Below are 16,298 nucleotides of genomic sequence, written 5' to 3'. Positions count from 1 at the left end.
ACGGTGCAGCCGCTGCGTGGGGATGGAGGGAGGGACAGACAGACACGGGAGATGGAGGGAGGGGGCCGAGACTTTGGAGTCTGAGCGGTTTATTGAATCATCCCGGTGTACAAAGAGCGGAGACGGCGGGACTTGGGAGCGCTGGGAATCGCGACGTCCCCGCGGCCCCTCCCAGCACGGGTTTCACTTCTTGGCACTGGTGCTAAAGGGGAGGCTCTGCCGCTGAGTTTGGCTGAGGGGGGTCCCACCAACCCCCCCACGGCTGGTTTTGGGGGGCTCACGGCTTCCCGGGGCAGGAGAACGTTCTGGGAACCAGCGGGGCTGGGGACAAACCTCCACGGAAAGGGGACACGTGGGTGACCCCCCTGAGGGCCACGGGCCGGGGCGGGGGGGCTGTGGGGGGAGCCAAACTCCAGCAGGACCCATAAATTGGCCGTTTTTTAATCAAAAAAAAAAAAAAAAAAAAAGGGGAAAAAAAAAACCAGAAAAGCCAAACGAGAGAAAAACCCACGAGGTGCGAAAGCTTCCGGCTGCTTCCTCGGCAGCAAAGCGCAGCCCCTTTAATGACAGGGAGGGACGGGAGGGGACACGGGGACACAGGGACAGCTCCGCCTCGGCCCGGAGCCGCTTCACTTCTTCTCCTTCTTCTTGTTCTGCAAAGAGGAGAGGCAGCCACGGTCACTGCTGGCTCTGTCCCCCCTGTCCCCCACCCCGCAGGGCAGCTCCATCCCCCCGCCCTGCCCGGGGCCCCTCGCCCACCTCGGACATGCCCAGGATCATCAGGAGCTCCCGGAAGATGTTGACGAAGTCGAGGAAGAGATCGACGCAGTGCCTGTGGGAGGGGGGAAGAAAGGGAGGGAGGGATGCTCAGGGGGGGCCACCCTGTGCCCTGTGTCACCCCCCCCCCTCGTGTCCCCAGCACCCACCAGATGTAATCCTTGTCCCCGCTCTCCGCCTTCTCGATGATGAGCTGCGTGTCGAAGAGCACGAAGCCGCACATGATCATCAGAGCCACGTACAGGTTGGCCTGTGGGGAGGAGAGGGGAGATGAGGTGAGGACAGTCCCCTGCTGGGGTCACCTGCCTGTCTGTCTGTCCATCCTCAGGGTGGTCTGGCAGGTGGGAGGGGACTCACCGTGAAGACCCAGGTGGATCTCACGAAGGCGTTAACCAGGGAGGAGAGAAGGAGCAGGGAGAGCCCAGAGAGCAGGAAACCTGCAGGGAGAGAGGGCAGGGAGTGAGGCCTGGCCCCTGCCCACCCAGGGGAGCCCCCAGCACCCCTGAGAGTGCCCCCCAGAGCCCCTCTCACCTCCCAGGTAGAGGTAGCTGCGGCGCCGGGCGTACAGGGCGCTCAGTGAGAAGCAGGCGAAGATGGTGGCAGTGCCCAGGAAGGCGGTGGGGATGATGCTGGGGGGGAGGAGAGGGGGGTCAAAGGGGTCTGGGAGACAGCTTGGGGTGGGAACAGTGTGTGGGGGGTGATGGAGACACACGCTCTCCTACCTGGGGTTGATGGAGATGCACATTTGCAGGAGGGGTCCCAGGTTGGTGCCTGGAAAGACAGAGCTGGGTGTCACTGGGGGCATTTTGGGGGCTGGGGTCCCGCAGGATGAGAGAGGGGGGGTCCCCAGTGCCCACCTACCCGTGAGGAAGGCGAAGGCAACCAGCATCCCCAGCCGCTTCTGCTCGGTCTCGCGGCTGTGCGGGGTGGCCGTGAGCCAAACCATCAGTCCCAGCGCGCCCAGGCCGGTCAGGAACCCAAACTGGGAGGGGGGGAGAGACACGTGAGGGCTGGGCATCACCCCACCCGGGGGGTGCAGGGCTGGGGGTGCCCCCCCAAGGCCCCTCACCTGGAACAGGTGGGTCACCATGTTGACGTAGGCGCCCGCGGCCGCCACGAACATGCAGAGGGCGAAGCTGCCATAGACCCTCTTCAGGTGCTCCTGAGTGGAGGCTGAGCTGTGGGCGAGGGGAGGGGGTGTGAGGAGGGGGGCAGAAGGGGGTGGCACCCCCCCCCGAGCCCCCCACCCTGCCCGGGGGTGTCACTCACATGTGGGAGAACTTGAAGAGGGCGTCGAAGTTGATGCTGCGATCGAAGACGTTCATGGTGCCGGGCTGGGGTGGGCCCAGGGCCGCTCCGCAGGGTGCAAGCTGGGAGGGGACAGGGGGGTTAGGGGGGGCCCAGAGAGCTCCCACAGCCCCCCAGGAGCCAGGTGGGAGCCCAGGAGCGGCGGAGCGAGTGGCAGGCGCTGGGAGCTGCCCGGGCTGTGGAGCCTCCCCAGCCCAGCTGGTGCAAGCGCTGCCGGCTCTTGCGAGGCCCCCGGGGACCCTCCGGGTGTTGCGGGGCTGTTGCAAGGCCGGTCCGGTCCCCGGGGACCCTCCGGGGGGGGTTGTTGCGAGGCCCGGGGGAGCCCCCGGGGAGGCCCCGGTGCCGCGGGAGCGCTGCCGGCAGCTGGAAATGTCGCTGTGCCAGGTGACTATTAGTGCCCGTAATGACGTCCCCGGAGGTGGCTCCGGCAGCAGGAGGCTCCCGGCAGGGCCTCTTCCTCCCCCTCCTCCTCCTCCTCCTCTCCTCGTCCGGCCGGCTCGGCCGGCTCTGTCCCCTCTGGCACCCGCGGGAGCCCGACTTGCCCGGCCAGTGGCACGAATCACCTGTCCCCAAGGGACACGCGGGACACAAAAGGGCCCGAGGGGGTGCGGGACGAGGGGGCTTCAGCCAGGCCCCCATCGGCACAGGGGAGGGTCTGGGCGGGGTCTCATCCTGCCACACCGGCACAGCCCAGGGGTGCTGGGGTTCCACCCCGGCACGGGGACAGTGACACCGGGCTGGTGCCACCACGGGGCTGGTGCCACCAGGCCATGGGGACCCCCCGGGTCACAACGCCTGGCGGGGCAGGGGTGAAGGTGCAGCCATGGTGACAGTCCCCGCCGGGCTGTGGTGGCTGGGGGGGTGTGACAAGGGTGTGACAGGGGTGTGACAGCCCCCGGGTCAACACCCCCCTCCCGGTGCCGGGGCCACCGGGGACAGCTCGTTCCATCAGGCAGGGCCCGCCGGGTGCCGGTCCCGGGGCGACAGGAGGACCGGAGGCCAGATCCCGGTCCCCCCTCCCCGGCTCCCCTCGGAGCCCCCCCGGCCCCAGCGCCGCTTTCGCTTTCGCCGGTACCGCCCCCGCTCGGGCCCGAGCGACCTTTACCCACGGCTTCCTGCACCCGGCCGCGGCGCTTCCCCTCCTGCCCCCGCTCCCCAGCCCCGATGCTCCCCAATCCCCCCGGTAAAACCGGGCGGAGACCCCGGGGCCCGACCTCGCGCGCAATCCCCCACCACCACCGCGGGGCCTGGCGGGGGTGGGACCCCAGATAGCCTTGAGAGGGAGGCTTTAGGGGTGTCCCCTGGCTCCGGAGTCCCTCAGGCCCCTCTAGACCCCTGTCTGGCCCCCTGTCCCGATCCGGGCCCCCCCGGCCCGCGCCCCCCGCCCGCACCTGCGCCGCGTCCGCCGCCCGTGCCAGGCCTCGAGCGCCGCGCCCCGCCCCCCGCCGCCCATTGGCCGAGCCTCCCGCTGGTCCCGCCCTTCGCCTCGGCCCATTGGCTCCCGCTGGCCCTGGGGGCGGGGCCCGGCGCGCGCCGCCGTTACCGCCCGGGCCGCGCCCGAGCGCCGCCGTTGGACCGCGCCGAGCCCCGCCCCTCCGGGCGCGAACACGGCGCTGATTGGCTGCCACCGGCGCGGTCCTGACCAATGGGAGCGCCCCGTTCTCTGCAGGGGCCTTCGCTCGCCCCCCCCGCGGTGGCGCGGCCGAGCCCTGGGGCGCCCCCTGGCGGCGCCGCCGGGACGGGCAGCGGCGGGGCAGGACCGGACCGGCGGGACCGAGGGACTGGCGGACCGGGAGGGGCGGGGGGGCAGGACCGGGAGGCGGTGGCGGCGGCAGCGCCGGACACGACGGGCTGAGCCTCCCCCGCCGCCCCCCGGTGCCTGGGCCGGGGATGGGGAACGTGGAGAGTGCGGACGGGGAGACGCTGCCCCGGGGCCCCGGAACGGCGGCAGCCCACCCGGGGGGGCCCGGGCTGTTCGCCCCGGGCAAGATGCCGATGCCGGAGCCCTGCGAGCTGGAGGAGCGCTTCGCGCTGGTGCTGGTGAGAGGCCGACCCCCGCCGTTCCCCCCCGCGGTTACCGGTGGGCTCCTCCGGTTCTCGGTGCGCCCCCGCGATGCGCTTCCCCCGTACTCCGTCCCTGCGCCTCCTCCGGGTCCCGCTGCGCCCCCCCGATCCGACGTTCCCGGGACCCCTCCCGATGCTCCCACTCGGGCCACGGGGCAGGCACCGGGCACCGCCGGGACGACATCAGCGCCCGGAGCCACCGGGGACGGGCGGGGAGCGCCGGTGCCCGCGGGGATGGGCAGTGGCCGCGGGGCCGCGGGGCAAACCCCGCCCAGGACAGCCCCAGGGGGTGACGCCACTCCCGGTGCCACCGGCGGGCCCCCTGAGGCCCTGGGAGTTTGTGAACCGGGAAAGTCCCGTCGGGGCGGCGCGCGGGGCTGCGGGCGGGGGATCCTCGTGGTTGCGGGGGTCCCCAGGGCTGGGGTTCCCCCGTGGGTGCTGGTCCCCAGGGCGTGCGGGTGTTCCCGGCGGGTGCGGGGGTTCCCGGTGGGCGCGGGTCCCCCGCGCGGTTCCCGGTCCAGTGTCACGGCCGGGGCGGTGGCCACCCCGCCGCGGTCACCGGCATAGCCCGCCGGTGCCACCTCGTCCCCGGGACGTGGCTCGGCAGTGCCCCGTCCCCACCCCGAGCCCCCGGTGCCACCGTGACCCTCAGCACTGCGGGGGGGAACCCACTGGCGCCGGGCTCGCGGCACGGGCTGTCCCGGTGGCCCCTCCGCGTCTCCGCTTTGTTTGGGGGGGGGACACACACCGTGACCGGTGACACCGGTGTCCCCCGGTCCCCGCCGCCCGGCCCCGCTGTCCCGGTGGGGGCCGCCGCCAGCGGAAGCCGCGGCCAGGCAGGAAATGCCGAGTGTGGTCCCACGGGGCTCTGGAAGCCGAAACCGGAGGGCATCGGCGGGGTACGGGGAGGCACCGGCACCCCCGGCGTGGGCGCGTCCCACCGGTGACCGAGCGGCTCCCGCCCGCGGCGCCGCTGCCCGTCCCGCATCCCACGCGGGGCGGATGCGGCCGCCGGTCCCCGCGGGGCCGGTGGCGGGGGGGACACGTCCTGCCGGGCGACACCGATGCCGGGGGGAATCAGTTTGGAGGGTTGTTGGACCAGCCCCCTCTCAGCTCCCAAAATGTCCCCCGCGCCCGTCGGCGGCGCCCGGTGCCGTCCCGGCTGCTGCCGGGGGTGGAAAATATTCCATCATGTGATGAAGCTCCGGCGGCCCCCGGACTGGAGGATCCGCCCCGGTGCCCCCCAGCCCCGGGATGCGCTCCAGCCCCGGTACCACCGTTTCCGGGGGGATTCAGCGCCCGGGACAGCCGTGGGGGGTCCCGGTGGGGGCGGCGGCGGAGGAAGTGCCCGGCCGGGAGCGGCCGCGCTCCCACCACAAAGGCAGGAAACCGAGCGGCGGGAACGCCGGGGCGGGCGGCTGCGCTTCAAAGCCCCCCGGTGCCCCCCCGGTGCTCCCCGACCCCACCTGGGGTCTCTGTGGGTCCCTTCCGCCTCCGTCTCCGAGAGGGCCCCGGGATTTTGCCGGTGGCCCGGGGGGAATAAGGGCAGTCCTGTGGGGAGGGAACGGTGCTCCTTTTGGGGGGCCCCGTGCTGGCGGTGATGTCGCCGTGGGCCCGCGGGACCACTGCCCAGGGGTGTTCTGTCTCGCCCAGTCTCTGTTTCCCGGTTTCCTGTGGCTCTGTGGGATCGGGATGAGCAGGGGAGGGATAATTTTAGCTGCCACGGGGCGGGTGGAGCGGTGGCAGTGACCGGCTCCCGATAACGGGGCTGCCTGGACCTGCGTCACCAGGGTGACATCACTCTCGGGGGTGGCATCGCCCACCGGGACGGCATCATGTGCTGGGATGGCGTCTCCTGCTGGGGTGGCACTGCCCCAATCCCACAGCCATCCGGCATCCCCGGTGCCCACTGGGACACTCCCTTCGTGTCCCCTGCGCCACATCCCGCTCCCGGGGTCCCCCATGGAGCTTCCTGGTGTCCTGGTGAGCCAGCACCGGTGCCTGGCCTTGTGCCCAGTGCCCCAGAGAACGGGGACTGATGCCAGCTCTCGTGCCTGCCGTCCTGGTGAGCTGTCACCAGTGCCAGCTCTCGTGCCTGCCGTCCTGGTGAGCTGTCACCAGTACCCGGCCTCGCCGCGGTCGGGAGAGGAGGCTGCGGTTGCCGTGTGGAAGTGGGTGCAGACAGGAAGGACATGTCAGCGATGGGGAGATTTGGTGCTGCCCACAAGCTGGCACGTGGCCCAGTTGGCACTGCTGTCCCCTGTGCCACATCTGTGCCCACGGGTGCTGGTGACCTTGGCTGTGCCATGGGCCTGAGTGCCCTTAAGGGAGACCCTGGCTGTGCTATGGGTGCTTTTTGGGGGGATCCTGGCTGTGCTATGGGTCTGGGTACCCCCGAGGGGGGCAGTGTCCCCTTGTCCCCAGGGTGACACCTCTGCTCTGCCCCCAGAGCTCCATGAACCTGCCCCCAGACAAAGCCCGGCTCCTGCGCCAGTACGACAACGAGAAGAAGTGGGACCTCATTTGTGACCAGGTGGGGGCTGAGGGGTCCCTGGCGTCCTGGGGGGGCTGTGCTGCTGTCCCAGTGTCACCAACACCCCTCTGTCCCCTCCAGGAGCGGTTCCAGGTGAAGAGCCCCCCCCACGCCTACATCCAGAAGCTGCGCAGCTTCCTGGAGCCCGGTGTCACTCGGAAGGTGAGGGACCAGGGGGGGCCTGGGAGGGGCCTGGGGGGCTCTGAGGGGGCACAGCTCAGCCTTGCTCTGCCCCCAGAAGTTCAGGAGGAGGGTTCAGGAGTCGACCAAAGTGCTGCGTGAGCTGGAGATCAGCCTGAGGACGAACCACATCGGGTGAGTGTGGGGTCCCAGGGAGGGGCTGTGGGGTCCCAGTGTGGAGTGTGGGGTCCTGGGATGGAGTGTGGGGTCCTGGGATGGGGTGTGGGGTCCTGGGTGGGGGTGCAGGGTCCCAGGGTGGGGTGCAGGGTCCCAGGGTGGGGTGCAGGGACGCGGGGGGGCTGTGGGGTCCCGTCACCAGCCCCGCACAGCTGCAGGGGAAGCCGGAGGCGCTGCAGGAACTGGGCCGGTTCCTGCCCCGGCCCGCGGGCAGGTCCCGGGGGCGGATGCCGGGGCGGATGGGCCGGCGATGACGCCCTGGACGTGGCCAGATGCCGCCTGGCTCCTCCTGGCACCTGAGGGCTCGCTCGGCACCGTCCCCGAGCCGGGGACACCCCGACCCTGAGCGGGATGCCGCGGGGGCAGCGCGGGGCGGCGGGAGGGACGGGGCGGTCCCGGGGGTGTCGGGACCGTCAGGGGCGGGTTCCCGGTCGTGCCCGCGTGCCCGGCGCGGCTCGTGCACGTGCCGGGCTCTTCCCCGCCGCCGGCCCCGCTCGTCCCTGCCCACGGACCCAAAATAGCAGCAGCCGGAGACAGGAAACGGGCTGGGGCGAGGGGGCTGGCGGCGGCAGGAAAGGGGCGGCTGCGGCTCCCCCCTTCCCGGGCTCCCTGACGCGGGGCCGTGGGCAGGCGTGGGGACCCCCCAGTGCTCCTGGGTGAAGCCCCCACCCCGCGCACCCCACTCCGTGCACCCCCCCGCACCCCTCCCTGCCCCTGGGCACAGCACCTAAATGTGCACCCCAACACCCTCCCAGGGGTCGGAGCACCCCGAAGCCCCCACACAGCGTGGGGATCATCCCAGGGATGGGGTGGGGGTGCAGCAGCCCCAGCACCCATCCCTGTTTCCCGCCCATGCCAAGCCCTCCCCACCCTGCACCCTGCAGATAACCCTGTACCGGTGCTGGCACCGGCGATAGCACAGAGGCTGCAACGGCCACCACAGCCCTGGGGTGTCCCTGCCACCCCCTCACCGTCCCTGCACCAGGATGGGGGTCCCTGTGGTGGAGGGAGTTGTGCTGGGGGGATCCCTGACGGTTCCTGGTGCCACAGGTGGGTGCGGGAGTTCCTCAATGACGAGAACAAGGGGCTGGACGTGCTGGTGAACTACCTGTCCTTCGCCCAGTGGGCCGTCATGTGAGTGGGGTCGGGGGTCCTGGGGGGATGAAGGGGGGTCCTGGTCCCCATAGCAGCTCCCTGCTCTGGGTGGCCAATACTGGTTGGTCCCTTATCATGCCTGGGACACCAATGTGGGGACCCGCCTGCCATGGGGTCCCGAGGGGCACGGGATGCTCAGCCCCCTCCTGCCCACCCTGGGGGTCCCAGAGTCACCTTTGCGCCTGTTCCTGCCCAGCTGCCCCCCGGCCCCTGCCTCAGCTCTTGCCTCTGTGTGCCCCCCTGCCAAAGCTGTGTGCCCCCTGCCAAAGCCTTGTGCCCCCTTGGCAAAGCCTTGTACCCCCTTGCCAAAGCCCTGTGCCCCCCGCCGCGCGCGTGTCCCGCCCCCAGGTTGGATTTTGAGGGCCTGGAAGGCGGCGAGGACGGCGCGCTGGAGAAGCTGCGCGCCTGGAGCAGGTCCATCGAGGATCTGCAGCCCCCCAGCGCCCTGCCCGCCCCCTTCGCCAGCAGCCTGGCCCGCTCGGCCCGCCAGACCGCCCTACGGTACGTACCCGGGGGGACACCCGCCGGGGGGGCACGTCCCACCGGGAGGGCACGTCCTGCTGTGGGGGTACGTCCTGCTGGAGGGCTCTGGCTGGCCACGGTGCTGCCGCTTGCTGGTGCGTGCCGGTGTGGTGTGCCACGTTCTGCTGTGCCACAGCGTGTCCCAATGTGCCACCGCGTGTGCTGTGCCGAGCGCTGTCTTGCCATGGCGTGTGCCGTCGTGCCCCGCACGGTGCCCGGAGCTCGGGCTGTGCCACGCCACGTGCCGCGTGTGCCGCGTGTCCTGTGCTGCCTCGCGCCTCCCGTCCCCGCCCATGCTCCGCCTGCCCCCGCTCTGGCTCTGTCCCTGTGTCCCGGGGTAACGTGCCCCATCTCTGCTTCCAGGGCCGGGTGCCCCCTCTCTGGCTGTGCTCTCTCTCTCTCTCCTCCGCGCCCACCTCGCCGCTCGCCCGCCCGCCGGGTAAGTACCGGCGTGCCGGGGCCGGCCCGGCGCTCGCGGCGGCTCCGCGTCTGCAGCCTCTGTCCCTCTGTCCCTCCGACCGCTTCTCTCTGCCTCTGCCCCTCCTAAAGCCCTGCTGTCCCTGTGCTGTCCCCACGCTGTCCCCGCCCTGTCCCTCGGTGAGCGCTGGCGGTGCTGCATCGTGGGGGCAGGGTCCCGCTCACCGCGTGTCCCCTGTCCCCCAGCTACGGGACCCTGCCCAGCCGCCGGGCGCTGAAGAACTCGCGCCTGGTGAGCCAGAAGGACGACGTCCACCTCTGCATCATGTGCCTCCGGGCCATCATGAACTACCAGGTACTGTGACCCCACGATGGGGACACTGATGTCACCGCTGTCACCGCTGTCACTGCGGCTGATGCTGTCCCTGCTCCGTCCCCGCAGTACGGCTTCAACCTGGTCATGTCCCACCCACACGCTGTCAACGAGATCGCCCTGAGCCTCAATAACAAGAACCCGAGGTAAGGGGGGCTCTGGCAGGACGGGGATGCCGGTGCTGGCGGGGGTGACGGTGACACTGTGCCCAGGATGAAGGCGCTGGTGCTGGAGCTGCTGGCGGCCGTGTGCCTGGTCAGGGGGGGCCACGAGATCATCCTCGCCGCCTTCGACAACTTCAAGGAGGTACGAGGGGAGTGGGAGCAGCAGGACCAGGCTGGGATGGGGGCAGTGGGGGGAGACAGGACCGAGCCAGGATAACCCCGTGTGCGCTGCCTGCTCAGGTGTGCAAGGAGAAGCATCGCTTCGAGCGGCTCATGGAGTACTTCCGCAACGAGGACAGCAGCATCGACTTCATGGTGGGTCACCCGGCCCTGAGCGAGGGGGAGGGTCCTTGGGGGGGTGCCAGGGGGGCTCCCAGTGACCCCAGGTGACCCCTGCCCGCAGGTGGCCTGTATGCAGTTCATCAACATCGTGGTGCACTCGGTGGAGGACATGAACTTCCGCGTCCACCTCCAGTACGAGTTCACCAAGCTGGGGCTGGAGGAGTTCCTGCAGGTACAGGGTAAACGGGGCTCGGGGGGGGTGTCACCCCATGGGGCCCCCCCCACCCCTGACGCCGCCCCCATGCCCACAGAAGTCGAGGCACACGGAGAGTGAGAAGCTGCAGGTGCAGATCCAGGCGTACCTGGACAACGTTTTCGACGTGGGGGGGCTGCTGGAGGACGCCGAGACCAAGAATGTGGCTCTGGAGAAGGTGGAGGAGCTGGAGGAACACCTGTCCCATGTATGTGAGCGCGGGGGGGGGGGTACAGGGACCTCGTGGGGTCCCGGGGGAGGTCAGTGGTGACACCTGGGGGGTCCCCGAGGGGGTGTCACAGCCGTGTCCACCCCCCCAGCTAACGGAGAAGCTGCTGGACCTGGAGAACGAGAACATGATGCGGGTGGCGGAGCTGGAGAAGCAGCTGCTGCAGCGGGAGAAGGAGCTGGAGGTGGTCAAAGTGAGTGAGGAGGCCATGAGGGGCCTTGGGGGGCGAGGAGGGGTCCCGACCCCCCCAGCCTGACGCTCGCTGTCCCCAGGAGACCTACGAGCACACGAGCCACCAGGTGCACACGCTGCGCAGGATGATCAAGGAGAAGGACGAGGCTTTCCGGCGCCGCTACGGCTCCGAACCGCCCCCCGTGCCCAGCACAGAGTCCCCCCCCCAGCCCGAGCCCGAGCCCCTGGAGGAAACCCTGCGGCTCCCAGTCCTGCCCCCCGTGGAGGCTGCGCCCCCTCCACCCCCTCCGCCGCCCCGCTCCCGCCCCCTGCGCCCCCACTCCCAGGTGAGGAGGGGAGCCCCCGGGCATCCCCAAAAATGGGGCATCCCGGGGCTGGGCTGTCCCCAGGGGTGGGAGGGGGGCTCTCAGCGTGGGGTGTCCCTCGTGCAGGGCTACTCCAGAGGGTGGGGGCGTCCCCAGAATGGGGGTCTCACCCTCTCATGCCTTCACAGGGAAGTGCCCCCCAGCCCCGCCGCTGCCAGGGGCTTCGCCCTCCATCGCCCTCACCGTCGGGCTCTCAGGTAAGGGAGGGTGACACGGGGACTGTGGGAATGGGGAGAGGGAGGGCCTGGGGACCAGGGGGAAGGGACAGGGGACAGGCACAGTGAAGGAATCAGGACAGGGACAGGGAGGGTGGAGGGACTGTGGGGACAGGGACAGGGGACAGGGAAGGGTTGCAGGCACCAGGGGGTCAGGGTTGTTCAGGAACAGGGATGGGGTGGCCCAGAGGATGATGACACTGGACTCAGATGGCTCAGAGTGGGCACAGGAGCTGTTCCCCCGCCTTCCCCTGCCCCGGGGCGTGCTGAGCTGGCTCCCCCCCTGCCCCCCACCGCTGGCAGCCATCCGGATCAAGAAGCCCATCAAGACCAAATTCCGGTTGCCCGTGTTCAACTGGACAGCGCTGAAGCCCAACCAGATCAGCGGGACCGTGTTCAGCGAGCTGGACGACGAGCGGGTGCTGGAGGTGAGCACAGGAGCCCCTCCCGAGCAGCTGGGTAGGCACCAGCACCTCCCCCCACCACCACCCATGAGCCCCCCCTCGTCCCCACAGGACCTGGACCTGGAGCGCTTCGAGGAGCTGTTCAAGACCAAGGCGCAGGGCCCGGCGCTGGACCTGGTGTGTGCCAAGAGCAAGGCGGCGCAGAAAGTGGCCACCAAGGTGACGCTGCTGGAGGCCAACCGCGCCAAGAACTTGGCCATCACCCTGCGCAAGGCCGGGCGCGGCGCCGACGAGATCTGCAGGGCCATCCACACGTACGGCCCCACGCCGGGGGGAGGAATGGTGGTGCAGGGGGGGTCGGTTGGCATTCGGGGGGGTCTGGGCAGAGTGCAGGGGGGGTTGGCAGGGGTGCAGGGGGGGCTGGCAGGGGTGCAGAGGGCATTGGTTGGGGTGCAGGAGGTCTGCTGGGAGCTGCTCCCCGACGTTGCGATCGCGGGGCAGGTTCGACCTGGCGACGCTGCCGGTGGATTTCGTGGAGTGCCTGATGCGGTTCCTGCCCACGGAGGCCGAGGCCAAGGCGCTGCGCCAGTACGAGCGCGAGCGGAAGCCGCTGGAGGAGCTGGCGGACGAGGACCGGTTCATGCTGCAGTTCAGCAAGGTGGAGAGGCTGCCCCAGCGCATGGCCATCATGGCCTTCCTCGGCAACTTCGCCGACAACATCCAGATGCTGACGCCGGTATGGAGCTGGGAAAGGGGGGGATTGGACCTGCTGGGCCCCCCCCTGCCCCGGCTGAGCCCCCCCGTGCTGTCCCCCTGCAGCAACTCAACGCCATCATCGCGGCCTCGGCCTCCGTCAAGTCCTCCCAGAAGCTGAAGCACATGTTGGAGGTGGGGACAGGCTGGGTGGGGGTCCTGCGCTCCAGCCTTGCTAGAGCTGGGAGAAGGGGGGGGTCCTGTGGGGGTCCCACTCTCTCCTGACCTCCCAATTCTGCTGCCTTGCACCCCCCATCCCTGGTGCTTCGCCCCTGCAGATCATCTTGGCGCTGGGCAACTACATGAACAGCAGCAAACGCAGGCGCCGTCTACGGCTTCAAACTGCAGAGCCTGGACCTGGTGGGTGGCCCTGACCCCCCCCCATCCCCCTCCCCGACTCCCTGGAGCCCCAGGGGTCCCGTCCCACAGCGCTGACACCCCCCTTCCTCCCCAAATCCTGCTGCAGCTGCTGGACACCAAGTCGACAGACAGGAAGATGACGCTGCTGCACTTCATCGCCCTGACAGTGCGGGAGAAGTACCCAGAGCTGGCAACCTTCTGGCAGGAGCTGCACTTCGTGGAGAAGGCGGCAGCAGGTGCCCCCAGACCCCCCTGCCCACAGCACCCCCAACCTCACTGTACCCACACTGCAGGGCCCCTGACCCGCCCCGTGTGCCTGCAGTGTCCCTGGAGAACGTGCTGCTGGACGTGAAGGAGCTGGGCCGGGGGATGGAGCTGCTGCGGCGGGAGTGCGGGATGCACGAGAGCGCCGTGCTCCGCTCCTTCCTGGGGGGCAACGAGGGGCAGCTGGAGCGGCTGCAGCGGGACGCGCGCACGGCCGAGGTGAGGGTGGCTCCTGCCTGGCCCTGCGTGGGCCTCGGGCACAGCTGGGCACCCACACCTTGTTCTGCATGATCCTTGTGTGCTCCTGGTCATCCTCACCTTGCTCTGCACGATCCTTGTCACGCACAGCTTACCCTGCACACTCCCTGTGCGCTCCTGCCCTGCCTTTGCACGCGTCTTGTCATCCGCTCCGTGCTTTGCACGGCCCCCCTGGGCGCTCCTGCTCCTCCACGTCTGGCTTTGTGCCGTTCCTTGTGCATTCCTTGTCGTCCACACCTCGCTCTGCACGTTCACCGTGCGCACCTGCCTTCCCTTGCGTGTTCCTCTTGCGTTCCTTGCCATCCACACCTGGCTCTTCACGCTCCTCATGCACACACCTGCTCATCCACACCTCGCTTCGCACGCTCCTCGTGCACACCTTGTCGCACACTCCTCGCTTTGCACACTCCTTGTGCACTCCTGCCCTGCTGTGCCTGTCCCTGGTGCTCCCCCATGCCTCACAACCCCCCCCTGAGCCTGGCACTGCCCCGTCCCTGACCGCCCACCCCCGTGCCAGGACGCCTACAACACCGTGGTGCGGTACTTCGGCGAGAGCCCCAAGACCACCCCCCCGTCCGTCTTCTTCCCGGTCTTTGTCCGGTTCATCCGCTCCTACAAGGTGAGGTGGGACCAGGAGGGGACACACGGAGGGTGGGTGGCACTGGGGGATGGCTCCCACCGCCCCGGTGCCCCGGCAGGACGCGGAGCAGGAGAACGAGACGCGGAAGAAGCAGGAGGAGGTGATGCGGGAGAAGCTGCTGGCGCAGGAGGCTAAAAAGCAGGAGAAGGTGAGTGCGGGTGGGCTGGGAAGGAGGGGGGGCAGAGCAGGGACCCCCGTGTCCCTAACCTGGGCCCTCCCTCGCAGCGCAACAAGTGGCAGCAGCAGGAGCTGATCGCGGAGCTGCGGCGGCGCCAGGCCAAGGACCACCGGCCGGTGTACGAGGGCAAGGACGGCACCATCGAGGACATCATCACCGGTACGGCCCCCCCAGCCCCTGCCCCGGCCTCCCTGGCCGCAGAGGCTGATGTGTCCCTGTCCCCCCTGCTCCCAATTTGGCCACGGGGGCTGACATCTCCCTGTCCCACCCCCCCATTCCCCGCCCGTGCCCCCCGCAGCGCTGAAGAGCGTCCCCTTCACCGCCCGCACGGCCAAGCGGGGCTCCCGCTTCTTCTGCGACCCGTCCCACCACGACGAGTCCAGCTGTTAGTCCCCAGGTACCACTGCATGCCTGGATCCCCCTGGATCCCCCTCTGGATCCCTTCTGGCCCCGCATGTCCCCTCCTGCACGCCCCCCCTCCCCGCATGTGGTCACCTTGGGGTGCCCGAGCACCCTCCTGTCCCTTGGAGTGGAGCAGGATCCTGGTGAAAGGCTGGATCCCGGCACAGGATCCCAGCACTGGATCCTGGTGCAATCCTGGATCCCAGAGTGGGGTCCCAATGCAATACTGGATCCCAGGACAGGATCCCAGTGCACCACTGGGTCCGAGATGGGGTCCCAGCGCACTGACTGATCCCAGCACGGGGTCCCAGGGCACTACAGGATCCCAGAGTGGGAGGACACACCCTGAGCTGCCTGTACCCTGGGAGGGGGGTCACCTGGGCCCCCCCTCGGGCCAGGCCAGCTGTCCCCAACACTGTCCCTGACTGTCCCTTCTGTCCCACAGCCCGCAGGTGCATCCGCCTGTAGCCGGGAGAGGCCGAGGACCCGGCTGGGGGTAGGGGGGGCTGGGGCTGCCTCAGTTTTCCCTCCTCACCCCCCCCTGCCCTGCTGGTGTCCAGGGGGGCTCTGTCCTGTCCTGACACCGTGCAGGGGTTGTGGGGAATGTCCTCGTGCCACCGTCCTCACGGGTGACACCCCCGTCCCTGCGCCCGGACCGCCCCCAGACCACCTGAGACAGAGGCCAAATCCAGCTGTGGGGGGACCCCAGTGTTGGGGTCCCCTCATCCCTGGGAGGGGGTGTCACTGCTTCAGGGCCCCCACCCCACCACAGGGACCACGGGGACCCACCCCAGCCCGCGCTCGACACTTTGACCGCTGATGTGAACACTAAAAGTGCCAAAAAAACAAAAAAGGGACCAAAGCCAGGCCGGGGGGTGGGTGGGGGGCGTGGCAGGATGGTGCCCACCGTCCCAGGACCCCGCCCCCCGGACCCACCCCCTCGCCCCCCAGTGACTTTTTGTACATGTGAAATATATGGAGTCTTTTACATGACCACTGCCTGATTGGGGGGACTGGGGGGGATTCACAGAGGGGTTCCAAGGGTCTGTAGTGTCCCCCCTTCCCCAGGCTGGGGGTCCCACGGCCCCAGGCATGGGGGCCACAGGGATACACAGGGGGCAGAGCTTCAGCAGGGCTTTGCAGCGCTGTTATTACAGTTATGGGATTAAAAGGGAGGGGGGAACCTGCTTTTGGGAGCCACCCCCACATCACCAGCCCTGTTCCAGGGTGGGGTGACACCAGTTCACCCCTCTCATGGTGGCTGTGGGGGACTGGGAGCAGATTAGGGGCCGGGAAGGGCTGTGGGGAGCGGGGTGGGGGGCAGGATGCAGCCCCAGGAGCAGTGGAAAAGGGGGTGAAGGGGCAAGATCAGACATAGGAGGGGCAGGATGGGGCCAGTAGGGCAGAAGGAGTTTGAGGGGGGGGCAGAATGTGGCCACCAGGGTCCAAGGGGCTGGGAGGGGCAGGATGCCATCCCCATACCCTGGCAGCGGGGCAGGGGCCCAGCTCCTTCCCTGAGCCCCACCAGCCCAGGGATTAGCCCTGAAACAGGGAATAAAAGTTTCCCCTAATCCTCTTGGGGGGGATTACCAGCACTGCCGCGCCCAGGGCGGGATCCAGCCCAGCCCCAGCCCCCCCCCCAGCACCGCTGTGGCCTTTTAATCCATCCACACGACCCCCTGCTCCATCGCGGGGGCCACCAGAGATGGTGTGGGCAGAGGCCGTGCTGCCCAGCCCCGTCCATCCGTGTCCAGCTGTCCATCCATCCATCCATCCATCTGTCCGTCCGCCAGCCTCGGTGACATCCACCCCCACGAGCCCCCAGTGCTGTCC

The 16,298-nt window shown here is 69.5% G+C and overlaps 2 protein-coding genes across 3 annotated transcripts; one reads left to right on the top strand and one right to left on the bottom strand.

The window, feature by feature from the left end:
• Positions 1-52: 52 nt before the first annotated feature.
• Positions 53-3,539, bottom strand: TMBIM6 (transmembrane BAX inhibitor motif containing 6). 2 transcript variants are annotated; one of them, XM_050331054.1, is made up of 10 exons: positions 3,477-3,539; positions 2,047-2,147; positions 1,847-1,955; positions 1,639-1,759; positions 1,500-1,548; positions 1,309-1,406; positions 1,135-1,214; positions 927-1,027; positions 760-832; positions 53-653 (listed from the first exon to the last, which is right to left on the bottom strand). In XM_050331054.1, the coding sequence occupies exons 2-10, from the start codon at positions 2,100-2,102 to the stop codon at positions 630-632; spliced, it is 711 nt and encodes a 236-aa protein (XP_050187011.1). In that variant the 5' UTR covers positions 2,103-2,147; positions 3,477-3,539; the 3' UTR covers positions 53-629. The 2 variants fall into 2 exon arrangements, with proteins under 2 accessions (XP_050187011.1, XP_050187010.1); XM_050331053.1 differs by lacking the exon at positions 53-653 and having other exon boundaries at positions 679-832.
• Positions 3,540-3,900: 361 nt separating this feature from the next.
• On the top strand, positions 3,901-15,440 carry FMNL3 (formin like 3). Its single transcript, XM_050331050.1, is given in 29 exon segments — positions 3,901-4,125; positions 6,599-6,682; positions 6,764-6,844; positions 6,921-6,997; positions 8,090-8,173; positions 8,543-8,695; positions 9,380-9,488; positions 9,576-9,652; positions 9,719-9,812; positions 9,911-9,985; positions 10,074-10,184; positions 10,264-10,413; positions 10,526-10,627; positions 10,707-10,917; positions 10,920-10,952; positions 11,120-11,188; positions 11,510-11,634; positions 11,722-11,924; positions 12,112-12,346; positions 12,430-12,498; positions 12,642-12,683; positions 12,685-12,723; positions 12,830-12,959; positions 13,046-13,206; positions 13,763-13,864; positions 13,944-14,033; positions 14,111-14,222; positions 14,362-14,460; positions 14,911-15,440. Coding segments are annotated over 28 exon segments (3,060 nt in total). The 5' UTR covers positions 3,901-3,975; the 3' UTR covers positions 14,454-14,460; positions 14,911-15,440.
• The last annotated feature ends 858 nt before the right edge of the window (positions 15,441-16,298 follow it).

The sequence above is a fragment of the Myiozetetes cayanensis genome, unplaced genomic scaffold (assembly GCF_022539395.1).
Source record: "Myiozetetes cayanensis isolate MyiCay16 unplaced genomic scaffold, myiCay2020 scf47, whole genome shotgun sequence".
NCBI lineage: Eukaryota > Metazoa > Chordata > Aves > Passeriformes > Tyrannidae > Myiozetetes > Myiozetetes cayanensis.
This window is presented reverse-complemented; position numbering and strand designations above follow the sequence as displayed.